At 44.9% G+C, this 25,923-nt stretch overlaps 3 protein-coding genes across 3 annotated transcripts in view; 2 read left to right on the top strand and 1 right to left on the bottom strand.

Moving 5' to 3' along the window:
• Window positions 1-10,772, top strand: LOC109487312. The gene is made up of 8 exons (XM_019791291.1): window positions 1-108; window positions 444-518; window positions 846-961; window positions 1,667-1,735; window positions 1,934-8,301; window positions 8,865-8,951; window positions 9,091-9,387; window positions 10,174-10,772. Exons 1-8 carry the CDS (start codon window positions 1-3, stop codon window positions 10,770-10,772), a joined length of 7,719 nt encoding a protein of 2,572 aa, XP_019646850.1.
• Window positions 10,773-13,349: 2,577 nt separating this feature from the next.
• LOC109487353 (beta-galactoside alpha-2,6-sialyltransferase 2-like) lies at window positions 13,350-17,735 on the top strand. Its single transcript, XM_019791330.1, has 4 exons — window positions 13,350-13,559; window positions 16,252-16,409; window positions 16,914-17,053; window positions 17,464-17,735. The coding sequence occupies exons 1-4, from the start codon at window positions 13,350-13,352 to the stop codon at window positions 17,715-17,717; spliced, it is 762 nt and encodes a 253-aa protein (XP_019646889.1). The 3' UTR covers window positions 17,718-17,735.
• A 999-nt stretch (window positions 17,736-18,734) lies between these two features.
• Window positions 18,735-25,923, bottom strand: part of LOC109487442 (complement component C6-like) — a 10,027-nt gene continuing 2,838 nt past the window's right edge. Inside the window, exons 4-13 of the mRNA XM_019791437.1 lie at window positions 25,221-25,380; window positions 24,678-24,816; window positions 22,879-22,995; window positions 22,297-22,469; window positions 21,729-21,877; window positions 21,244-21,366; window positions 20,544-20,701; window positions 19,898-20,123; window positions 19,260-19,445; window positions 18,735-18,973 (exon numbers count right to left, since the gene is read on the bottom strand). Of these exons, the coding sequence (XP_019646996.1) occupies window positions 18,759-18,973; window positions 19,260-19,445; window positions 19,898-20,123; window positions 20,544-20,701; window positions 21,244-21,366; window positions 21,729-21,877; window positions 22,297-22,469; window positions 22,879-22,995; window positions 24,678-24,816; window positions 25,221-25,380 (1,646 nt within the window). The 3' untranslated portion in view covers window positions 18,735-18,758. The remainder of the gene's footprint in view (window positions 18,974-19,259; window positions 19,446-19,897; window positions 20,124-20,543; window positions 20,702-21,243; window positions 21,367-21,728; window positions 21,878-22,296; window positions 22,470-22,878; window positions 22,996-24,677; window positions 24,817-25,220; window positions 25,381-25,923) is intronic.

The raw sequence follows: 25,923 nt of genomic DNA, 5'->3' as shown, positions 1-25,923 counted from the left end.
ATGAGTGAAAGAGGGAGGGGGCTGGTGGAGGAACAGAGTGTGATGAGCTCCATGGATCTGTATGAAGACATAATTGAGGAGGAACGAGAAAATGAAAAGTTTGAGGAGGTGATTCAGCAAATGTTTCTATATGCAACACATGCTGAGTTTAAGTTTTCATCAGCACCAGTTAGTCATAAGTGAAGAACACAACACACTTATCAAGAAGTGCTTTATTAAGTGATCCCAAGAAAGCAAAAAGCCAGCTATAACCATTGAAATAGCATCATGCTTCATCTTCGATCTCCTGCATTATGTTTCTTGTTTCACAGAAGAAGACCATCGCCACCTGGTGATGATGTTCATTATTGCACTTCACCACAGGTGAAGTTTATCTTATGCAGCACATTTTATCTTTAGTCGATATAAGTTGTAATGTGTTGTTTTCCTTCTGACCTCCCCAGTTACGAAGTGAGGTGACTAAGACAGCAGGACAGATGGAGGATCTGATGGCTCAGATGGAACACGTACAGACAGAGGTAAGGTATCCTGACGAAAGTCCTAGGAACCTCAGTTCAGGAACCTACTTAATAACATCATGCCTATGTTTTTTCAGTGAGCTCTCCACCACAAAGTCACAAATTTCCAGTGTATATATGATATACTATAGAATTGTTTCAACCCCTACTGAAAATTTAACCATAGCAGAAGGAAATGAATTTACAGTAGCTTCATATTTCTCCACTGGTAACTTCATTGCCATAAAAATGGATTAAAACTAAAGAACATACAGTAGTACACTTGTATATTAAATTGATATGTCTGACAGTAAGTAACAGCAAGCCTTGTTTTCCTGTACCCCTCAGAAACAGTCCCTTGCCGCAGAGAACCGGGCGCTGAAGAAGAACATCTCTGTTCTGTTTGTCACGGCCAAGTCAGAACTGGACAGGAAACAGAAGGAGATCGCACAACTCAGGGCTGAGTAAGTACAACAACTACATAGATGATTTTTATGTTTACCGAAGGAAAGGAAGGAATTTCATTATATGTAAGTTTCTGTTTACTGTAGATTGTCCTCTAAAGTATGCAATTTTTTACTTCTTATTAATGAACTTTATTGCATATTGGAGACGTGTACATTATCGTAGAGCCATGTGCTTTTATTAGGGACGTGTACAGTAGTACCAGTACTTTTTCCAATCAATATGCTTCACTAAACTACACCTATAAACTAAGATGTTGCATTCTGGTCAGGCCTGAGTAGTTATAGGTTTCCTATACCGGTAAGATCCAGATGTGAAGCTCAGCAATAACTGGAACTCAACCCGATATCCTGCCTGCCTCACTGTGACAGTTCTGGGTTTTACTGGGTTCATATTGATCCTTGTGTAGTGGAATGATTTTCTGTCACAAAGATGATGAGGGATGGTACATAAACTATCTTAGGGGGATGTGTGAAAATTGTGCATAAGGGATGGTTCAGAAACTATCATAGGGGAATTTAGCTGCAAAATTGTGTTTCAGGTCTATTTTATATGTTCTATTGTTAGGGTTGTGTGAACATTATGCATAAGGGATGGTTCAGAAACTATCATAGGGGGAATTTAGTTGCAAAATTGTGTTTCAGGTCTATTATTTATGCATTATGTTGATTTTTGTTGATTGTTTATTGTAAATTTTCCTGCAGTCTGGACATGCTCCGAATGAGAAGAGGTGCACCCAGGATCCCTCACTCCACCAGGCCTTTTGACAACAGGTGAGACAGCCTTATGTGTTTCTCTCTTCATTATTTCATCTTGACTTATCAAGTGCCTTCAACATGCTATCAGTAACTCACATAGGTAAAGAACATACAATAAATAAACACTCTGAGTTTGTGTAAGGATTTTTAATGTTAAAGATTTGGCAGAGATCTCCAAATTTTAAGCAACCATTTGTCCTTTTGCTCTTACAGAAGTGACCACAGCAGACCTGGACCTTCTGGAAGAGAGTCCACAATCACACGAGAGGCCAGTTCAACTCACAGGGATGTGGCAGACAGACAGCCTGGCGGCTACAGACAGAACTATCAGCAGGGAGAATCTCCAGAAAGAGACAGGAGTAGGAGGGAAGGAGCAGGTGTGGCAAAGTCACATCCTGACAGAAACTTTAGAAGTTCCCAGTCTCCTGAGAAAGACCAGGACACGAGAATTGGTATCAGAGACAGGACAGGTCACTCCAAACCTGCAAAGTCTGATCTGAAAAGTAGAGATACAAAACAGCAGACAGGAGATAAAACAGACAGATCAGCTGGGGAAGGAAGTACGCCCCGGCAGGCAAGCCAAGACCGGGACAAACTGAAGAGAAAAGAAACAGAAGAGATAAAAAATATGGATGGGAAAACAGAAGAACGTGTTCAAGAAAGAAGTAAGTCAGTTGGAGAAAGAACTGGCCCACACACACCAACTTATCCTCACCCTGACTCTGAGCAGGAGGCCACAGTGGGCCAAGCATGTCTTAAGGAACCTGTGCCTGCAGGTTCTAAGACTCCTCCAGATCCTTACCCATATGAGGATGCTGCCCACAGTGGGAAATTAAGAAATGACTCTGAAAAGCATCACAAGCAAGAAGGAGGAAGACACAAGGTGACAGGAGATGATATTAAGAATAGAAAACATTCTAAGGAAAGGCAGAAAGATTCTGCCAACTGTTCATCTGGTAGCAAGAGCCTCTGTAGTCGTGAAAATAGCTTAGAAGATAAGAAAAAGGATAACAAGCAAGAAGGATACAGAAACAAGATGTCAGGGCATGATGAGGGTAGAGGACATTCTGGGGAAGGGAAAAAAGATTCTGCTTACTGTTCATCTGGCAGCGAGAGCCTCGGTAGGCACAGTCGTGAAAGTAGTTCAGAAAATAAGAGAATGGAATGTGAAAAGGACAAAAGGAGAGGCGAAGACTCTAGATATGACTCAAAAACAAGGAAACGAACCAGGCATGCATCTAGAGAAAAACATCAGAAGGAGGGAAGAAGCAGTAATGAAAAAAGTTTAGAGCGCAATAGAGAGGAGCTTGAACCAGACAGAAGGAGGGAGAACAACATCTCTCCTGGGGACTTGAGACAGAAACTAAGTCAGAACAAACACTCCAGAGATAAGTCAAAAGAGAAATCTTCTAATGACAGTAAAAAAGGGGACCACGACAAAAGGAAGGCAGTTGAACAGAAAGAACATAACTCAAGGAAAAGCAAAGAAAGTAGACATGGGAAGGAGCCAAGTAGCAGAATAACAGAGAGGGGGAGAGAGAGGCACAGGGATGAGGGAAGATCTACAGAGAGATACAGAAGTAATAGCAGGCTGCAGAGGGAGGGAAGGAGGAAAGGAGACAAAAGTGAACGTAGCCAACTTCCTGGAGACACCAGGGAACCTCAGAAAAGAAAGAGGTCATCTTCAGGCGAGCATAGACATCTTAAAGAAAGAAGAAAAGTGTCACCTCCAAGGAAAAAGCAATATGAGAAGGACCGAGATGGGCGTGAGCAGTCCAAGGAAAAGAAACAGTCCAGCTCAAGACAAAAGGACAGGTCTGAGGGAAGAAAAAAGGAGAGGTCAAGACATAGAAGCAGCGAAAGGTCAAACAGTCTACATGACTACAGTAAGGAGCCTGACAGAAGGGGCCATAGGTCAAAGTTCGTGAACTACAGAGACAGGTCAGAAGACAGAGACAGTGGCCCCGACAGTCAGCGATCTCTGAGTGTGGAGACTGACTCATCATTGGGAAGCAGTTCAGCTGGTAGCACTGCTGATGTTCAGAAACACTTACCTACTAGCTTTGAGGGCTCCCTTCACTCTTCTAGGAGTAGAGAAGCCAGACAGCAAGGCAGGGTAGCAGCTTTGACAAGTCCTGATAGAGGCAGTTCTTTCAATGAAGAGCCCATTGAAACTGATGCTATGGGGGAAGGGACAGATGCTTTAGACAAACAAGACACAGCAGTGGAAAGTCAGAAACATTACAAGGATGGTGATAAACTGAAAGAGAAAACAGACCATCCTACCAGTCCTCACAGAGGCAGAGCTGACAGAGAAAAGACCATACATAACAGCCCTGACTGTGCTACAGAAGCAGGAAGCAGCCAGCAGCAGCCAGTAACAACAGGTCATCAGCTCCAGGAGAAACCTGATGAGAGTGAGATGGAGGAAGAAGTTACCAGCACCACGACAGAGCAGCCTGACAGAGGAGCAGATGTGAGAGTCAGGGTTGATTCTGACAGCTGTGCTGAAGAGCTGGGCTCGATTCTGGCTCCCGTAAAGAGGAAAAGAGAGGATGTCACACAGGGACACATCACCTCACCTGCTTCTAAAAAGAAAAAGGCTGCTCAGAACACTCCAACAAAGAAGGGAAGGCTTTCTCCAAGGAAGAATGTGAAGCGAAGTCCTTCTAAGAAAGTCAAGTGTAGTCCTAAGAAGTCTCCTCAAAAGATTGCTCAAGAAGTTGCAGAGTCTGAAATCACTCCAAACATACCTGTGTCTCCTCAAAAGACTCCTAGGAAGTTAGTCAAGTCTCCTCAAACATCTCCTAAGAAAGTCACCATGTCTCCTCATGACACTTCAACAAAGAAAGTCTTCAAATCTCCACAAAAGACACCCAAGAAGTCATCAGCCACTCCTAAGAAGAAGTCTAAGTCGCCGCGGAAGACAGAAAACCTCGTGGAGAAGTGTAGAAGCATCGTCTGGACGGGGAAGAGCGCTAAGGGAAAAACCGTCAACCTCTTCCACATCGAGTATGAGACAGCGGAGAACGCGGCGCGTGAGATATTCCGTAACTCCCCGCTCCTCAGCCCGGTGAAGCCCCCCACCCCCCAGCTCAACCTGAGTGCCAGGAGCAGCGACCTTGAACTCCCCAGCGGTGAGGAGTCCTGCAGCCTGCCGCTCCCCGCCATCAGCGCTCAGCTCAAGACTGACAAGCGGGACATGGAACAGCCCATACCTTCTTATCATGGCAGCCTCAGTTTCAGCAGCTTTCATGGCAACACAGACACTAATTTGAAAAGTTTCAATCAAACAGAAAAGGTGAACCAACAGGAAAAAGAGCAGAGTTTACCAGAGAGTTTAAAAAGTGGGATGTCATCCCAGCTTCCATTTGTGCCAAGTGAAGACACCAGCAGAAGTGGTGGTTCCTCCTTAGAGGAACAAGACTTTTCTCAGACAGTTGTCCCTTTTAGCGGAGGGTCTGAGGTCTTGGAGACACGAGAACCTGTGTCAGCCCTTCTCTCCACAAAGGAAGTGAAACAGCAGACAAACTCTGAATCAACTGGGCCTTTTGAGGTCAGCATAATTGCTGAGTCTTCTACCCCAGATTCAGAACTCAAAGACAACGTGCAGACCCAAGATGGCCACGCATCTCCACAAAAAGGGGGAGAGGAGAAAGAGGACGATCTCACTTCAACAGAGGACAATGCTGCTGAGGATGGTAAAAAAGCAACTGTTGCAGAAGAAAGGGAAGAGCTGCCCTTGAGAACTGATGAGGAACTCAGGAGAAGTGTTGAGACCAGCTTACTCAGCATCAGTAATGAGTTTGACTCCAGTACAGCAAACCTTTCCAATGAGGAGCTCTTTGCTGTAGAGGTGCTGGCCCAACTTGCTGCTGCCGCTAAGACCCCAACCCACAGTCCTGTGAAACCTGCATTTTCCCTTCAACAGGCATCCCCTTGGAAAGGAGGGACTGAAAAACAAAAAGGCGGTGCCAAGAAAAGCCCAATGAAGGTGGCTGTGACAGGGTCAACACCCTACAGGTTGTTCTCCCCTGGGAGATTGGAACCTACCATTGCAGCAGAAGTTGAGGTGGGGTCAGGGTGTACTCCGAAAAAAGGCTCAAGGCAGAGAAAGTATGGAATGGATTCACCCTTTATTCCCCCACAACCATCAGCCTTGGGCAGCAAGAAGGAAAAGGCATATAAGAAGAGCACTGACAAAGGCTCTAAGAAAACAGATGAAAAGAAGAAAAGGGACAGAAAGGAGAAGCAGTCAGCAGAAGTTTTAGCAATACCTGAACAAGACAGTAAAGCCAAGAAGACAAAAGTCCCACCACAGGAAGTCAAACCTTTAAGATCTAGCCCAAGGAAGCCACAGGGTAAGACAGCTGATGCTGCAAGATTTCCAAGAAAAAGCCCTAGAAAGCCAAGTACTGTGACTTCAGTTGAATCCACAGAAGAAGCAGCAGTAGTAGACATCAGCCAACAGAAAACGAAAGGTAGTCTGCAAGAAAACCAGACACTGATGACACACCACAAGGAAGCCAGAAAAACAAGCACAAGTTCATCTGTAGCGAGATCAAGTGATCACAATACAGAATCAGCATCATACTGTGTGTGGCAAACTAGACAAACACCTGAGATGGAGGGAGAATCAACACTTACAGACTTAGAGAAGAACAGTTGGGCAGACAGACTGCCACATGACGACCTAGAAGACATGCCTAATATGATTGTCCTCTCCCCCAAATCAAATGGATTTCAGACTCGGTTAATGAAGAAAAATGTCGCACAAAGTGAAACGTCTGCACACGATCGTTCAGAGGCAAACAAACCTTCCCTTGTTGGTAAAATTGAAACAACTAACAACAAACAAATTATCAATAGTACTCCAGAAACAATACAGAGTGATTCAAAATCAAATCAGAAGGATTTGCTGACTGTGCCAACTTCAAGCAAGCAACGTGTTTCAACAGACCTGCAGCAAGCAGCAAGTCCTAAAGTTCATGATGTAGAAAACAATAAAGAAACAGTGCCAGATGACAGCTCAAGCAAACAGATACAAAAACAACCAGTCACAAGTACTTCTTCTCTACTGCACCCCCCTCACAACAGGCCAAGCACAAACCTTGGAGAGAAGTCTGCACCAAATCAAACTTCAAAATACATCAGTACTGGTACACCAGCCAGGCAGCATGGGGAGGGGGGCAGAGTGGATTCATCAGCCAGTAAGGGTGACAGCAAGGTGTCAAAGGAATTAGAACCAATGCAGACAGGAGAAACAACAGAGAGCCTTGCTGCTACTGCTAGTACTGAAGAAAATGAGGCTCCTCTTGGTGACCACAACGTGGGAAGAACTGATAAGTCACAGACTACGCTGAAACAAGAAATCAACACAGGGAAGTCCACATTGGGTGAGGAAGAACTAGAGGTTGCTGTCAAACATGGCGTACAAACCAGTGCTAAACCACAGCCACAGACTTCCCTGTCACCAGATACAGACGTGGAAGAGGAAATGGAGGAAGGAGAATGCACATCATCAGATGAAGAAGAACTAGACACCACTGTCTTGTTGCCTTGTAGCACGTCAGAAGAGAACGCAGCCCACAACTCCATCGAGACGGCGGCTTCCTTCAACAGCGACACCAGCCTGCCCCGCCCCTCCACACCCACCGGGCTCCGTCAGGAGATGACCTTGGATCAGTTCTCTGTCCTTGACCCCGATGACCTGCGGTGCCAGAGCGCCATGTCCATCGACGTGCGTCTCATCCCGTCCACCCCTTCCGGGAAAATGGGCCCACCCAGCAGAGGGGCAACGCCCTCGGGTAAAGACGATGCTTCGACACCTGGGAAGTCAAACCCAGCTCTGCCGAAGACACCTGCGGAGAAAAGGCAGTCAGGTGCATTCCGACAGCTGTTCAACTCTCCACCAGGTGGAAGGTTTGCCAGCACACCTGCCGCTGAGAGACCGAAGCCGCCAAGGTTCCAACTAGACATGTCAGTCATTGGCACAGGTAAAGAAGAAGACAGTCAGCAACTGGGCACACTTGTAGTCAGTGAAATAGCAGATAAAACTAGGCAGGACATCGGGGATACTTCAAGGAAAGCAGACACAGTGAAGCAATGTGAGACAGTTGATACAGCAGTACAGGGTAACAGCAAGCTGCATACAAAGGATTTGAAACACTTTGAGACAGACAAAATGCACAGGCAAACAGAGAAAGAAAGGAAGACGAGTGGTGAGAAGAAGACCTGGACTTTGCCTGGAAGTGGGAGAGTTAACACAACCATTGCCTCCTCACCCAAATTAGCTCCCCCCAGAAGATTGCCCAGCAAAACAGATGCCTTCAGAAAACACCTTGCTGATGAAAACTTGAAGAAAGATAGTGAAGATACAAAACAGCAGACAGAAGAAAGTCATAAGAAGATGAAGTGTGTGCAAACACCAGAAAAAAATATGAAAAGGAAAGACTTGGATCCTTCTGACTTCTTCCCAGATGTATCAAGTGATGAAGACGATGTCTCAGACGGTCTGGGAGATCAAGAAGAACCAATGGAGGTACCAGTACCTCTTCCTGAGAGCAAGGCATCACTTACAGGTAAAGAGACAATAGCTCATGTTGAAGAAGTATCTTCAGTCAGGAAACAGCCTGTCAGTTCTAAAGCATCCTGCCAGCAACAGGCAGAAGAAACTGCCAAAAGAAACTCAGTAGACATGCCAAGTGCTTTTCCAAGTGTCACAGAAGACAGGCCAAGTGCTTCTGCAAGTGCCAAGGTCTCACTTAGTCCCACTTCTTCAATAAATCAACCTATGAAGGAAATCAGTACCAACAGTCCTGTATCAGCTGTTCATCAGAAAGATCCAAAAACATGGGGAGCACAAGGGTCAGACAGACAAGCTAGCATCACCTTTGGGAAAGCTGTACCTGGTATAGACAAAGCTTCAAACAGCAACACTGTAACAGACACTGCTATGGTGGAGGCTGGTAACATTAGCACTGTCACTGCACCAAAGGGAAAAGGCACTGGTGTTTGTAGTGTGCAGTCAGAAACTGGTCTTGCAGCATGGCATAAGCAAGATGCAGTACCCAACACTGTGGATACTTCAGCAGGTCTATCTGGGACAGAAGCACCCATGTCTGCAAGTCTTTCCCCTGATCAGACCCCCAGCTTGACAGACCCTCCAAGCTTGCTCATGCCATCAGACATTCAGACACTCCCAAACCAGCCACAGCATCCACTCTGTGCAGTAAGTAACACCCATGGCGGTGTTGCTGTTCAACAGCCATTGTCCAAGGAACAACCTTCAGCTCTTCCTCTTCACAATATCTCACCAGAGCCCTGTGGACAAAAGTCTGTCATCCCAACACCCCTGCCTTCTGATGTAGAAGACGTTGTCATCCAAGGGCCAATGCCTCCAAACTCATCTGCAGATGGTATATTCCGAGTTCCCCTCCCTCCTATGAATCGTGAACCACCCCCTCAGCCTGCAAATGTGTCGCAGCCAACACCGCCAGTTTATGTTGCAGAGAGACCTGTCATCAAGCTGAACAAGTTCTCGTATGCTGCAATCTGTGCACTGGAGGCAAACTACGGGTACGAGTGGCTGTGGCCAGTCAAACCACAGGCACAAGAGTCGCTACCAACTAAACAGGAGCCAGACTTCTTATCATCAACAACAGGAAGTCAAGAGACAAAGTTATTTGTTACAACCTGTGAAAGCAATGTGGCAGCACCTCAACCCTCCCCCCTGCACAGTCAACAGTTTCCAGCAAGTACACAAATACTACAGCCTGTTGCTGGTGGGGAAAGTCAGACTTTTTCTGCCCTCACGTCTTCTGTTACTGTTGGAAACCATAATCACAGAAACGCCAGGACTGGAAGGGACAGGACTTCAGGAGTGGTTACGTCAAAAGTTGAGGGAAAGACAGTGAAGGAACTCCTCTCTAAGTCACGCAAACAGCAAGGAAAAGTTCAACAACAGACTGGTTTAGTTACAGGTGTAGAAGCGATGAACACAGGGCGGAATCATCAGGTGTTGCAAGGTGTACCTCAAGCAGCTGTTCCACCTGCGACAGGTGTGTTTCTGCCAGGTGTGTCACAGGTAGTAGGTGGGCCACAGGTGCCAGGTTCATCACAGGTGAAAGTTACGTCACAGGTTCCAGGTATGTCGCCCATGACAGGTGTGTCACGGGTGCCAGGTGTGTTACCTTCCACTGTTGGAAACACAGCTCAAGTTCTGTATTCTGCAAACAGGAACATCTTTGATGCTCTGTCCGGAGAGAGACTGGGTGTGTCCAACACACCAGTTGGCACACATGTTCTTACTAGTCAACAAGAAAATGTAAGAACTGGACCAACTGTTGTCATGCCACCCACTCCACCTTGCAATACACCAAAAGATGTTCCAACTCACACTCAAACACCTGACAGCAAAACATGCAACAAAAGAATCACGTCTCCCAACCCAGATATTTGGTACCAAGCATTCGGCTCTCCCAAGGCAGCAGCTCAGAATACAGAAATGTCTGAAACTCAGAAGACTACAGCACACAAGGAGAAGGGCACAGGTGTGGTGAAGAAGTGTCTTGAAGTAAATCACCAAGAAGAAGATGAAGACTTGTCAGAGGGAGAAATTGTCAGTGATGATGAGGACGCCACAGTAGTGAAATCTTCTGGTACATCATCTTACAGAGACAGTCACTGTAGGGAGAAGCTGTATACTGGCACTTCTAAACAAAATGAGGGCAGTTCTGCAAGACAAAACAACAGGCAACACAGTGAACAAAGGGTAAAGGATGATAGACATTCACACAGAAGTCAGAAAACATCGGACATGAAACGTGACAGAAAACACACGGAGCACAGCCGCCACGGCTCGAGAAGACCAACCTCAGAAGAGGTCAGGTTGAGAGAACAGAACTATAAGGAGGGCTGGGGGAGGGGGGACAGGGGGAGGACTGAGCACGGGAGAGGGGAGAAGGTGTCCCGGGACAGAGCTCCAGCATCATGGGAAGGAGAGCAAGTCTCTAGAAAGGCAAGTAAAGTTGAAAGGAAAGCCAGAAGATGACGTGAGATGTCTCCAGGTAGACTTGAAACACAGTGCAAGTAAGGAATGCAGCAGCTGCTTATTTTTGGTTAAGTGTTGTGGTTTAAAGGTTTTGTTTAAGTTCCACTTTGGATTACTTGGCCCACACATCCAGATGGCCAGATCTGATGAAAAACTTTTTCATTTTGCCCCTATCTGTCCTATGATGACATATGATAAGTATTATGATCAGTAAATCTTATTTTTTTTTAGGAAAAGATCAGTGTATTGGCAGATGTTATGAAGAGAGGTTTATGTGGCCATGTGAAAGAGATTAGTGTGAAAGTTGAATTCTTTGATTTGATTTTAATTGTTTTGTTTTGTTGGACTTTCTACATTTGTCAGAAATCCTGCCAAACGGATTGTTTCTGTTCTTGTGTTTGTCCAACTTTGATGATAATTGATATAGCATTGATGATGATTAATAATTTTATGATTATAATGCTTATGATATAGAATGGCTTATCTGTTGATGTCCCTCAGGCATTGAAAACTTACCACTCAAAGTATGATTTGCAGGAATCCAGCAATTGTTAACCTGATAGTTTATGAATGATTATAATGTCTTAACAACTGAGATATAATTGCAATATTAACATCAACTGTGGTTTAGTCTGCTTCATGTATATATGTTTTAATTTTCCAAAGGTGCCATATCTGTGAAAATGTAATTGATGTCTGAATATTATTGTAATATTGAATAAACCTCTTTGGAGTTTAAGATTTCTGATTGTCTTGCAGAGGGCTTCATTTGGCCACAACAATTCTTGGACCTTATCAGCAATCATGCATAAGTTTTAATGCACTTTTTTTTATTGTTTTACAATATTGTTTCCAATATCTGTATCATTTAACAAAAGAAAGTAACTAAGCCAAGCTAACATCGTAGATGCCAGACAACAAATGGACTTTGCTTTTATATCTAGTGTCTTTTATCAGCATAAACTCTAAAATCTACATAAGAGCCTGTCTCCGTATCTCCAACGACTTTTTCCTGAAAAATCTTTCATGTCAGTACGTGCTCACCATCCCCAATATCAAGACCATACGGTAGCATAAGTCTTGATTTACGTTGTCTCTTTTCTTGCCAAAGTTGCCAGGATTGTCCAGTCCTGCTCACGTGATCCCCATCTATGGATCAATACAATTATCGATCCTGAGATCGCCAGTATCGATCAGTAACAGATAATGTAGGGTAATGGTGAACGTTACAGCGTTCTAGTCCCCACTCCAACCCTCTCGGGTGAAATGAATATGGAAATTGTCAGAGGCCAACTACATGTTCATGGAATTCTTGCTCCTTAGTCAACTGTTCACCAATTTCTAAAGAAAAAAACTCCAGAAATTTTAGAGCCTCCATCTTCTCTTTTTTCTGCCTTTTCTTGTATTGCTTTGTGATGGCCCCGCCCCCTTACGCATCCCAAGAGCCGCTTACATCAAGGAGCTTTAACTGATTTAACGTCCTTGCTTATACTTTTATAGTGAGATGAATCCTACACCTACATGTAGATGTTAATATTTTTACCTTCGAAGTATTGGCTTTCGCGTTTTGTGTACAATTTTGCATATTAAGAGTATTCGCTGGGGTAAAATGAAGGTTTCAAGTGGCCCTTATAACTTGCCTTTACGCTTGTATAGCAAGGGCCTATATTTTCCTCCCTACAAGTGTGTATTAAAAGGTTCACACCTAAAAATAAAAACGTGCAAAACACTAGCCTGGTTTAATACCAATCTTATTATAGCCCCCGAGGATGTAGGACTCGGGAGCTATAATAGATTTGGTAACCAGGCTACAAAACACCGAGGCGCATCCTCCATCTGCTTGGAGATTAGCATATCTCCCTGCTTCTATATTCAGCCTGAGCTGCTTTAATTTCCATGCGGCTCCCCCGTAGTTTCAGGGGCCGACCCTCCGGAGAGGTGATCAGTTTACTGCACTGTTGGCGCGGATGACGTTCCTCGGCCCTCCCTGCGTGGTGTGATATATAAAGGTTAGACTCCGCGAGGGGCAGGCAGAGGGGCTAGCCGTGCCGGGGTAGCTTTAGTAGCGATCCATGTTGTTGTTAGCAAATCCCTGTATGTAGCCGTGCTGCTGTGTGTATCAAGCAAACGGCATCCCTAGCTACGCAGTAATACTAGTCCTGACAGCCGTGTCGTGATGCTACAGCGATCCTTGCAGCCGTGCCGTGCTTGTTATCAACCCTCCTCCTCTATGCGGAACGTCGTGACAATCCTCATCCTGATCTTCATCACGCCCCTTCATTGGTGTACGGTTACAGATTGTAGCATCTGACTGCTGCACTGCGTGTTGTGACAATCCGTGCTGCCAGTTATGTGGTCATCCATCAGGAATCTGTGTACAGAGTGAGCGTACAGTACAGCCTGTGTTTTAATAGCGCGCTGTACAGTACGGGAGAGACCCGAGGTGAACCTTAAACGCACCCGGCCGTAATAGAACAAGGTAATGCCGCGGCGTGAGTGTTTACTAAACCTCGCCTTGACTCAGACGGCGGAACGCTAGGCGTGAACCCGCGAGTGGTTCTCAGAATTCACGGCGCCATGGACATATATCCAGCCCCGCTCGGTATAATAGTACTAGTAGTAATCACCGATCGGAGCGGATTTTACGGGCACCCAGACGGCGTACAGGCGGAGGATGAACAAGCCGAGGCGGCCGCGGCAGCAGCTGGACAGACAGGGGCTGTTCGTGGTGCTGGCCATGGCCGCAGCAGGGACCGTCATCTGGCTGTGCCAGGACCTGCTCGGTACGTAGGGCACTCTTTCCTAACCTCCTGTGCAGGATCCGGAGCAGGTAAGAATTTTAATACAGCGTTTTGAAGGATTTTTAACGCCCGTGGGCGGAATGGAACCTTCTCCCGGCGGCTGGTTATACGATGGCCGGCTATTAATTATAACTCTTCAAAACGCTGTATCAAAATCCCCCCCCCCCCGAGCCTGCACAGGAGGCTAACTCTTTCCTAGCCTCCACCAGGCCTTCCTACGGGGGTACGGATCATAGTGTTGGGTAATACCAGACAACAAATTGATTTTGCTTTTTTTTATGTAGTATCTCTTATCAGCATACACTCTCAAATCTACATAAGAACCTGTTTCCATATGGCTCGAGCTCTGCTCGGTACGTAGGGCACTCTTTCCTAGCCTCCACCAGGCCTTGCTATATAGGGAGCACGCATCGTAAAATTTTGTATAAAAAAAGGGTGGTGGGGAGTTAGCCAGGAGAGTCCGTCCGCGAGAGGGTTAATTTCCCCCCAACTGCGAGGGCAAATGAAATCTACGGTGGCTAAAATCTAGTCTCCACCAGACTCCTTTTGCAGGCTCAATAAATAGTAGAAATCGGCCTTTAAAGGAGAGAGAAACTGGCCGCCCAGAGAAGCCTGCACTATTTATTCAGCCTGCAAAAGGTGTCTGGTGGAGACTAGCTAAACTCCCCTAGTCAATTGTTCTCCCTATTGGCTAAATTTGGCTTTTTTCGAACCCGCGTAGTTATTCTGGTGGAAACCAGAGGGTGGAAACTAACTCTTTCCGTGACACGGCGATCCCTGGGCGACCGTTATGTGACCAAAATCGGATGAGTGTGATTAACCAGATGAACTTTCATGCTAACCATTGGTAGTATTATAGGTGAAATATTCATGATGCAAACTAAACGTGTGATCATGATTTAAAATCGCTCTTTATCTATAAATAAAATTCTCTGTGTGATCTGTCAGATTTTTGGTATTACTAATTTCTGGTCACTCAGCTGTCGCATCGGATTAGTGTGAGTGGAAACTAGATGATGCAAACTAAACGTGTGATCATGTGCAAAAAAGAAACCCCGATAAAAAATACGCCAAAAATAAGCCAAAATCCAAACCTCTGCTTGGAGAGTAGGCTAGCGCTCGTGCCGCAGCGTTATTGGAGATCGATACCCGAGTATTGCTAATCGATCAGGCGGGATGGAGTCTGTGCGATGTCGCCTTGATTTCATTCATTACAAGAAAATCGGACTGATTTGGCTTGAATCATTTTCCTCCCAAACGTTTCTGGCTTTTCCCGTAATTAATCTCCAAGCAGATGTTGGGTGCAGGTCAATGTTTTGGGCGTGTTTTGGGGGGCTTTCCATGCCTATTTCTGGGTATTTTCTCTCTTCTGCGAATGGCAGAGAGGGTGCTATTACCAAAAGGGCGAAATGACAAAATGACGCAAAATCACGCGTGAAACTCCGAGACTTATACACCCGACTCTTATACATCTTTGGAGAATAGATGTCATCCATGGCAGTAGTATAGCGGGAGAGCACTGAGTCTAGTCGCCAAGGAGGCTAAAGTGAAATCTCAAAGCAGATCCTAGGGTGGCAAAAGACAGTATCAAATTGGCCATAGAGGGTATTGGGCCCTCTCTGGCCAATGCATATATATATATGGATACTGCCTGGCAAATTTGATACTGTCTTTTGCCACCCTAGGATCTGCTTTGAGATTAGCTACAACCACGATTTATGCTAATGTACTGCTTCTCTGAAAGTGGTGTACTTTAAGACTTTAAAATGGTGCATACTGCTTTCTCAGCATTATTTGAGAAAGAGTATGGAAGTTAAACACACACCACTACCAGTGGACTGAACCCCTGCTGTAGTGATTGCATAACTGTGCGGCACAAGGGCTACAGAAACGGAGATGGGCGCCGCCATATGCGACTATGTTAATGGTTGCGGGGAGGACTTAAACTTTTTTTACTGCTTCTCTCGTCCCATCAGATGACCTTACGGACAAAAGTTACCCCCAGGAGCTCCTTTACTGTCGCCTTAAGAAGATTCCCTTCTCCACCATCTCCTCCAAGACTCCCGCCTTCAGAAGCTATCCCTTCAGGCAGCACTTTCCGGAAGTGACGTTACCGGAAGCTGTTCATTTCAACACATGCGCAGTAGTGAGCAGCAGCCACGCCATGCGGACTCATCTTTACGGGAAAGAAATTGGTGATTCAAGTTTCGTTATTTTCAATTTCTGTTTTTGTAGTAGACACGACATGAATTGAGGTGACAAAAATAGCTATCTTACCACTTTGATCATACCGGAACAAGCAGAAACGCACAAAAATCATACCGAAACTAAAGCTTCCACGGTACATATAGACACCTGATGGACTTTCGATGTGTTGACGTCTCAGTTTATCTGCTTTTGGGGCCATTATTTTCTCTAGCCTGATATAGAGATTCTTTATTGACTCCGCAAAAGTACAGGGACGTTCGTATGGTCTACTACAACTAAGAACCAACAAAACTAAATACATGTATGAATGTAAAAGTGCACGTGAGTAAAACGGCAAGTGAGACATTAATGTAACATCCTTGCTCCCTCTAGACGCACATGACGCCGTCTTAAGATTCAACTGCGCCGTCGTCAAGTCGTTCGAGGAGTTTGTTGGGTCCAACACGACCCTCCGTCTCATCAACACACAGGTGCCGAACTGGAGAAAGTCTCGCTGCAAGACGGACTTCTGGAAGACGAACTCTTCGTTTCGCCAAGAAATCTTGGTCATGAGGAACGTCAACTCCGTCACCGGGAATGTCGTGAAGGACAAGAAGGAGAGATACGGAGCCATTCGGAATTACGTCAGGTATGACGTCACGGTTCTGCAGTCCCAGGATATCGTAGATTATCATATACTATAGCTAGAAGACGTTGACCAATCAGAATGCTCCTTTTCCCATTGGTTATCAGGCTGTAACCTTGAAAGTGGTCGGTTATTAGAATAACCGAACACTTTTTTGACCGTATCATTATATATAGGGGACAGGACACTAACAGTAGTGTTAAGAATATTTACCTATTAAAAACGTATTGCAGTTCATTTTGGATATATAAGGTCGTTTTCTCGTATATAAGGTTAACATTCCTTCTGTAGTTTCCAAATGGTATGTCCGAAAAGATATCGTCTGTAACAGGCAAAATTCAAATGCAACATTGATCAAACATCCAACGAAAACCGCGGAAAAAAACAGGGTTTCGCGCAGACGAAGTGCGTTTTGCCGACGTGTTGATAACACAATATGCCCACAAATTTTGTTGTAAAGAGATTTAGATCAGTTTATGATTTACTGAGGTGTTTTTGTGTTCTCAGGTACAGACAGAGTTTTCACAGTGGTGCCTTCTTTGTTCACGTGCCGGGATTTTACGACGCGGTTCATCAGCTGCAGGCGGGCTTCTGCAGCAAGACGGGAACCTGCAGCAAGAGGAGGAGCTCAACCTCCGGGTTCCTGGGTGAGGAAAATCTGCGATAGATTTGAAGGAGCGATAGACTTACTGCATTCCTGTTGGCACAATACTCATCATAATATTTATCAATGCCATTTTATGTAACGTAATATCTTGTAGATGATTGTATAGTGAAATAATTATAATGAAACGTTGAAGAAGGTTAGACATCCAGGTAAACGATATTCATAACACAATTCAAACTCTTCTACTGGATAAAGTACGGCGATTACTTCCGGACGTTTTGAGTGACATCCATCTCTCTTCTTCCACATCACTTTATAATTAACTGACGAAACAAGTCAACAAATATGGCTATTTTGGCTAGTCAGTCGGGTGGGGTTCTAGACGCGCAATGTAATCAGTCTAAAAATTGTCCATCTTTGTGACCTTACCCACGTTTTTTTTCCATCCAGGTGTGTTGATGATGATGCATATCTGCGACTGGGTCACCCTGTACGAGATGGTACCGTCCGTTGCCGGGCAACGGGACAAGCGGGAGTACTACTGGGATGACGTCAAGGTGCGGACGGGCGGCGCGCGGGAGAGCACGCACTCCTACTCCGCCGACAGGACCGTCATGCGGAACCTGGCCGTCACGGACTCCAAACAGATCGACTCTACAGGACGGGCCACCCTAAAGGGCTTCAGTCAAGTCAACTGTGACTAGATTTAATCTCCAAGCAGATGTTTCGGTGGCCGCGAAATACAGTATCAAATTGCTCAGGCGGTTTCCATTGGCCAGACTGTATCCATTTGCCTGGCCAATTTGATACGGTATTTTGTGGTCACCGTAACATCTGCTTGGAGATTATGACTAGATTCATGTTAATTAATTATGTTTGTTTGTTTGTTTTATTGTTATTCATCTGTCAAAACTCCTCAGGCAGCACTGCTGATTTCTCATGAACCAAAACACACAGAAACACGCACGAATAAAATCAAACAGAATCTTCAAGACAATACTTACGGAAACGACCAAATTAACTTCACCAAAGTCATCCGAAAAATCCTTGTTATCTACATGCAAACGCTTTAATACACTACAATGACGATACTGTAATATTATACATGTACTAGGGATACATAATATACTGTATAAGTACAAAGAATTAATTATTGAAGTACTTACACTGAAATTACCACTAAGTATCACTAACACCAAACTTATCACTTTTATAATTACCAGTCTTTGTTACTATCTTTGTTGTGAATTACATAAGGACAACTACGTGGACGAGACGAAAAAGAACTCGTTCATATCTTTGCTCTGGTTTGTGTTCCTCCTTGATAACTAGCAACACTACAGCCGCTGCATTGCAGCAACAGACGGAGATTTTCAGTACATAGTCAACATACTCTGTATCTTTATAGACGGTATAACCACCCTTCAGCGTAACACACCAGCTTCGCAGGCACGCGGCGCGGTGGCAGCTGGCTACATTACACCGAACGACTTGTTACACATAACCCTTGAACATCTAACTAAACATTGTTTAAAGCTATCTAATGATAATGCTCCTACTGTACTTGGTGACAGCGAGTTTCACTCTACGATAGTTCTACGTAGAACAGTTTTTCAACACCTCAGTGCTTAGTCGTCGAGTACTGACGGATCAGATCTCGGAAAGCTGCAGGACCCGGTAGCTATCAGTTTTTTTTAAATATTCTATACCACTACAGGCTGGCTTCCCAGGTTGCTGGAAAAAGACTAGGTGTTCGCGCTAGTAATTGGCTCCGTCTCGCTCGGATCATGGCGAGGGCCTCGTCTCTTCCGCCCGGATCGGAAGGCCAGCGCGGCGCCGACCAGGGCCAGGCAGGCGACGACGGCCAGCACGGACACAGTCGCGACCTGAGCCGCGGGGAGCTTGCCGGCTCCGGTCCGCGGTGCCGGGGTGGGGGGAGGGCCCGGGATCAGCGTGGTGCCTGCAAGAAATGGTACAAAATCGATACACTGTAGGACACTACGTTAAACTAGGCAACATTCGATAAACGGAAATTTAACCTATGTCAAGACGGCTTCCTTTTCTGGGTCTACATGATTGAGATGTCTTGTTTGAAGTTTTCTTGAATTTACTAGTATTTAGTTTCTACTTTGAAACATATACATAACATACATGAAACATAACTATACATATATGTTAACCCTGTCACCCATGCCCGGCGCCCATTCTGTTATGTTACAAAGCTCAAAACTAGATGGAAACCTTACCAGGTCCGTCACAGGCGAAGACGTTGCAGGTTTGGGCGTCCAGGTTGTCCCCCGTGCAGAACTGGCCCCCGCCGGAGGTGAGCGGGTTGTCGCAGGCCCGTGCCCTCTTGCTGGTCCCGCCGCCACACCGAAGCGAGCACGTCGACCAGCCTGCCCAGCACCCCCAGTTTCCATCGACATCTTTTACTGTGAGTGAAGGAGAATTTATCCAAGTTGAGGTTAACGTGCGTGCACCTAGGGGACGGGAAACGTTAAATTTCTTCCACTGTACGGATAGAGTGGAGGAGAATTTTGTCCAAGTTGAGGCTAAAGGTGCGTGCACCTAGGCGACGGGGGTCGTTACAGACTTCCGGGCACCTTTGACCTATGCCTGGAGTACTGTATACCATTTTCGTCCGGAAATTTGGGTGGTGACCAAATGAGAGAAAATTACTTTTGTCATCTCTAGTAATCTCCAAGCAGATCCTAGGGTGGCAAAAGACAGTATCAAATTGTCCAGGCAGTATCCATTGGCCAGAGAGGGTCCAATACGCCGCCCAAAGATACTGCCTGGCCAATTTGATACTGTCTTTTGCCACCCTAGGATCTGTCGGAGATTACTCTCTAGAGCTTTACGAGGATAACTGACCCTGCCTTACCCGCCAGTCTTGGATCAGCCACTTTCTCGCAGGACGCGCCATACGTCCCCTCCGCGCAGACGCACTCGCAGGCCGTCCCGATCAGAACTGCCCTGCCGTTGTTCCGGCAGGGGGCGCACTTGCACGGGTGGAACTCGTCCAGGTACTGCACCAGGGCGCGCTCTAGGTGGCGCTTCTTCGCGGCTGCCAGGGACACGCCGGCGACCAGTTCCGACAATGGAAGCAGCTGAAAAAAATCAAACAAGAAATATGATTTTCTGACGTGTTTTAAGTTCAAACTTTAGGTCCAACACAATAAATTTCTATCACCTTCAGCTTTCGACCAATCACTCTGGTCTTCTTCAGTAGACTGACCCAGAGAGGCTTGTCCCGTGACTTCTTTGAAGTGTGACGTCAACACTGGGTCAAAGCTAAATTTTCTGACATTTACTTCTGATATCGTCATCTACAAAACTTGAAGTTTTACTTATAATATTACTGTCAATTTTAAAAAGCGACGACTTTGAAGATTAGGGGACCCTCCCGGTGTGAGTGGTTCAAACCTTACAGTCTGGTCTCAGGGTTGACATCTTGAAGGGTGATAGTCACATGTTATGTTAATCCTTCCACAAATGTGGTAGATCTTTATAAATAAATAAGATCTCACCTCAACAGAGATAACTGCGGGGTTGTTCTTGATATCATCCAGCCAGGCTTGGTACTTGTCCGTCATTGGTCGGTTGGCGTAGGCCAGGTTTCCGGCCGTTTCCGACGTCCCGCCCTTCACAAACGACACGCTGTCACGGGCGGCCAGGGTGAAACTACCTGTCATGGGACGTGCAACAGATCAGTCCATCAATCAATCAATCAATCAAAACAGCGAAGGTGGTCTCAAACCAGTTTAACATACTAGAAGTGAACTCAATGGACAGTTGAGCTATATCCTTCCACTCCACAGTGTTCGTGACAGAGAAGACAGACGCTATGTACAATTTTACAGGTTCATTATATTGTAACGGGGAAATTCCCCTTGCTCTTTCCAAGAAGTAAAATCATGGAGGTAGAAAAAACATGGTACAATGGACCTAAGGATCGCAACCCTTTCCAAGTCGGATGGGCGACGACAGCCGTTAGTCAAACTCACTACATCATCATGGGCCAGAGGCAGGGCCGGTAACATGAACAAGTCAAGAGCACTATGTTTGAATTCGTGACAGAGAAGACAGACGCTATGTACATTTTTGACAGGTTCATTTTATCGGGGAAACACCCCTTTCCCGTAGAATGCATGTAGGATGAGCGTCAAAGTCACGACATCATAGCCAAGAGGCAGGGGACTCTGACGCTAGCTTTTTTTCTTTCCCCACCTGCGGTCTGCTGAGACAGGCGGTTGTCCTGGCAGTTCTTGTAGCCGCCGCCGACGCTGATACCCAGGAAGGACGCCTTGGCTTCCACACTGAGACACGACTTCTGCTGCTCGTCACTCAGACCTGCAGGAATATGAACATCATCAATCAAAAACCTAAGATAAGCTGAGACTATGGCCTTGAAAAGAGCTGGCTGGAGAAACCAGACGAGGGGGAGCAAGAGGTCCGAGATCCTGGCCTGTGCACGGAGGCAGGTAGGCAATCAAAAAACAGCAGCTAGGACATAACAAGATCCTTTGGCAAACATCATTCGAATTCGTATACGTAGTCTTTGGGAAAACGGCAGCGCTGAAAAATGAGAGAGATCGGACCACTCCTTCTGTTACATTTTTCCTGAGCCTCTCTGGACTCATCCTTTGGCAAAAAAAGACAGCCTCTCTGCTACATATCAGCCCAAAAAGTTATGATGAAAAAAAGAAACGTACCAGACTCGGTGAGGTTACGGCGGTTGTACCTGTACGCGTACCGGTACTGTCCGCCCAGCCGGCCCGCGGACACGTAGTGCGTCCCGAAGTCTATGATCAACTTCCTGTACTCCGCATAGCTGTAGACCACCGGCAACTCCACTAGGGCTCTAAACAGAGAAATAGGGCGGAAACATCATAAGTCGTGGGGTCGTGTGGCGTAACGGCAGAGTGCTCGACTTGGAACCAAGAGGCCCCTGGTTCGAGTCCTGACATACCACCGATCTTGTGCCCTTGGGAAAGGCACTTTACACCGCTTTCCTCACTTAACTCAAGTGAAAATGAGTACTGTCCAGTCCTATTTGTCCTCTGCGTTGGTGGCGGTATAAGATAAGTTGATATAATTACTTGAGTGTCACCATGTCTAGTCATGAAATGTTGGAATATGAAAAAAATTAAAAAAACCAGCAGTCTATTACAATCGCACGATGCACGTACGTGTTATACGAAAGTCAAAAGTGGATAGCTAGAAGTGGACTGTGGCTAGAATACGTGACTATTGAAGCGAGCTGAGAGGATTCCGGGTTACCTATAAAAGCTGTCGGTCAGGATAAAGTTGCTGTCTCCGTTCATCTTGAACTGCGCAAGCTCGACCTGGTTCGACACCGTGAAGAGGGCGGAGTCTGACGTCTGGCTGGACCTGATGACGTCACGGTTGCCATGGGACTGGCTGCTGGCGACCTCACCGCTGGCAGAGAACACCTGAACAAGAGACAGGAAAAAAGGACTTTGTAATCTCTCAGCTATTGCTGTAACAGAATACCATGATATACCTGTCTATAATGACACGTACATCACATGCAGAAATGACAACATTGTGACCCTGAAATATGACAAAATATGTTCATAGACAGTATCGTTTCGAATTTCTCTTATCACTTTGTAGAGCACAGTTCTCTCCATTTGTCTATTTTGGTCAGATCCGGAATCTATAGGTGTGTACTGTGGTGGCTAAAATTTTTCTTTTTTCACGATTGAGTTTAAAGTAGCCAATATTAGCTCCAGGTTTGTGCTTGAGAAGTTTGGTTTGTACATGATACGTAAATACAATGAGCAAAATAACATACAAATGATGTAACTGTGCAAGGGAGGCTAAAATGCCGAATCGTACCTTGAAGGACGCGGATGCGCTTGCACTGATGTCCCTCTGTCGGTTTGCCGTGGTGTCCTGGTAGAACTGTTTAGAGCTGCTGAACTGTTCCGCACGGAAAGACGTGTCCGCTACAACCTGGGAAAGAGGAACACCCATATGTTTACAGGTGGAAATGTTTATGTCTGTTGTCCGTGTGTTTGTCTGCGTTGGTGGCGGCATAAAAATAAGTTGAAAAACTTGTGTGTGCCGTCGCAATGTCGGAATAGAAAAAAAGTATTTAACGTTACAGTTTCGAATTCCTTTGATTATCTTGTTTTGCATGGCTTCTGCACAGCATACTACCATGGCTCCCAGGCTGGACAAGGACTATGGATATGGAGCTTTGAGTGACTGCAGATGTCAGACTTGAAATCTATGGTGAATCTATGGTCAATGACGTCCAGCTTGATACTAGGTGAAGGAGACTACAGAACTATTTGTTTGTTTGTTTGTTTATTGGTTCGCATATGTATAGTAATAACAATAAAATGAAAATATTACTGACAATAAAATAAAATGCTGGGGAAAGATGTGAAGCCATAGTGGCTTGTCTGGGATCTTCCCCGACAAAATTAATTAACAACTGAAATAATGCTAACAAATCAAATGATAATAATAAATAACAATAGGTAATTAATAAATTTGATCAATATGATCAAAATGATAATAGTAACAAAACAAATAGTAACATGAATAACAAAAGTGATTGATAAATAACGCTAATTAGAAATGATATGTTAAAAACTATATCTTTAACGTTAACAGAACTTTAACTGCAATACAGACATTGGCAGAATTGAAGCAATAACTCAAGAAAATAAATGAATTTTAAAGAGAAACGGAGATTCAAACTTATACAGATGAAATCAGAGTAATAAGAAATCAAATGTCGGTGGAGAAGAAAAGTAGGTGATTTTTAAGATTTCGTTTAAAGCTAATTATTGATGTTAAACATTTTAGGTGGAGCGGGAGATTATTCCAAGTAGTTATACATTTATATTTTACACTCATTTGGGCTACGGACGTTCTAACTAGGGGGATATGGAAATGGGCACTTTGTCGAGTTTGGTAAGTATGAAAATGGGAATTAAGATTTAGAAGACCATTAAATGTGTCTGGAAGAGAACAAGTAAGGAATTTAAACGTAAATAGCATCAGATGAAGTTTGTTTATGTCAAAAATATTCAAAATATTAAGTTTTGTAAACAAAGGTGCAGAATGTGCGTGGAAACTGGCGCCGGTGGCTGAACGAACAAATCTTTTTTGGAGTAATACTAGGGGCTGTAGTGTGGTTTTGTAGGCGCATCCCCAGACTATATTCCCGTAGGTTAGATATGGGTATATTAAGCTATTGTATATGGTAATAATAGTTTTTTGTGTAAGAAGATGTTTAATTTTTCCAATAATACCGATAGTTTTTGAAATTTTTTTACCTAACATAGTTATATGTGGTTTCCAGGTCAATCGTTCATCAATGATTATACCTAAGAATTTGGCTTGACTCTCTTGAGAAAGGGTCACATTTTTTAAAAAGATTTTGGCGCTTCTATTGTAGGTTTTATTTCTATTACAGAAAATAAGGTAGTATGTCTTCTTAACATTGACTGATAATTTATTTGCCTCAAACCACGATATAACCTTTTTCAATTCTTCGTTAGCCAGGTTCAACAATGAATTAACATATATCCATTTGTAGTACGCTTGAGCTACAATGGGATTTTAACCTTATGAAAGGGCAATGTTTGACATTGTCGCGCATAAAAACGGCGGAAGTTTACCTGGAACCCGTAGAACTGGGTGTTATGCGGCAGGCGGAAGATTTTCCCGTGGTCTCCGCTGTAAACAGTCTTACACTGGCCGCCATATTTGGAGTTGTCCAAGACCCTCCCGCTTATCTCCTCAGTCAGAACGTTGTACCTGCAGTGGAAAGGAACAACAACATTCCCCATTCAAAATGAATGGAAAGAAAGAGAAACAGGACCTGGTTATTAGTGTCAGCACAACATATACTAATCAGTTAATAATTCGCTGAAAGATTCTTCTTTCGTCCATGACCTTGCTGTGTGGTCACAGAACAGTTCCTTTGAACTTGCGAAAGATGCTCCCAACGGTTTCACGCATTTAATCCTATCTAGACCTGGGGGGGGGGGGGGGGGCGAACGCCCGCGCCAACTTTGATGTCGGATAGCGTCTGAACGGCTTCTGCTAGAACCACCAAACTTGGTGACTTTTCCTAAACTGTTGTTGGCAACAATTTTGTATCAGTGGGATAAGATCATGATTTTTAGCGTTGCCATGGTAACGGGTTTACGTAGACGTACCCACTCCCGGCGATATCGATGTTAGGGATGAGGCCTGGGCCGGGGCCCTCCACAGTCTTCCCCTCGCACAGGTTCTGTACATCCGGGCACTTCTGTTCGTCCGACTGGTCCCCGCAATCGTCATCACCGTTACACCGGAAACTGGCGGGAACACAGCGACCTACAGGGGTCAAACATTCTTATGGTTAGGCCATGTTGATTTGATTATATGGATGACATCCTCCGGGAGCCCCAAAACTGATGCGCGCGTGCGAATAAAAAAAAAGTTTTGCAAAAAAAAAAGTTCTTTTCATTATGAAATCTACATGTACGTGGTCATGAGGGTTGAGCAAGTGGCACAGAATATGGTTTGGCGAATAATCTAGTCTTCAAGTTCATTTCTTTACAATTTCGTCTTTTTCGTTTGATTTTGGCATTCTACGACATTGGTATAGTTTTTATTAATTTTTTGTAACTTATGGTATATTTTTGCTCATTTTGCAACTGTTTTGTACGATTTACAGTATGGTTGTAAAACTTTTTTTTTGGAAACGGTCCGTAAAATTCATGCGCGCGCGGATGTCATCCATATAATCAAAACAACATGGCCTAACTCGTGTGGAGAGTAGAAGTGTTGATGATATTATGGAGAGTGAATGCCTTGCACAGCTGCTACTTCGTCCACATTCCAAGTGGGACTTCTCCCACATAGGACACGTACTGT

The sequence above is a fragment of the Branchiostoma belcheri genome, unplaced genomic scaffold (genome assembly GCF_001625305.1).
Source record: "Branchiostoma belcheri isolate BF01 breed outbred unplaced genomic scaffold, Haploidv18h27 scaffold88, whole genome shotgun sequence".
Taxonomy (NCBI): Eukaryota; Metazoa; Chordata; class Leptocardii; order Amphioxiformes; family Branchiostomatidae; genus Branchiostoma; species Branchiostoma belcheri.
Note: the sequence above shows the minus strand (reverse complement) of the source record. Positions and strands in the feature narration are given on the sequence as shown.

Bases quoted from the DNA above. Each gene is read 5' to 3' on its own strand.
- LOC109487312 (XM_019791291.1), top strand. From the start codon at position 1: ATGAGTGAAAGAGGGAGGGGGCTGGTGGAGGAACAGAGTGTGATGAGC. The intron at 519-845 runs GTAAGGTATCCT...TGTACCCCTCAG, and splicing joins TGGAACACGTACAGACAGAG to AAACAGTCCCTTGCCGCAGA. The intron at 1,736-1,933 runs GTGAGACAGCCT...TTGCTCTTACAG, and splicing joins ACCAGGCCTTTTGACAACAG to AAGTGACCACAGCAGACCTG.
- LOC109487353 (XM_019791330.1), top strand. From the start codon at position 13,350: ATGGACATATATCCAGCCCCGCTCGGTATAATAGTACTAGTAGTAATC. The intron at 13,560-16,251 runs GTAGGGCACTCT...ATCAACACACAG, and splicing joins TGCCAGGACCTGCTCGGTAC to GTGCCGAACTGGAGAAAGTC. The intron at 17,054-17,463 runs GTGAGGAAAATC...TTTTCCATCCAG, and splicing joins CTCAACCTCCGGGTTCCTGG to GTGTGTTGATGATGATGCAT.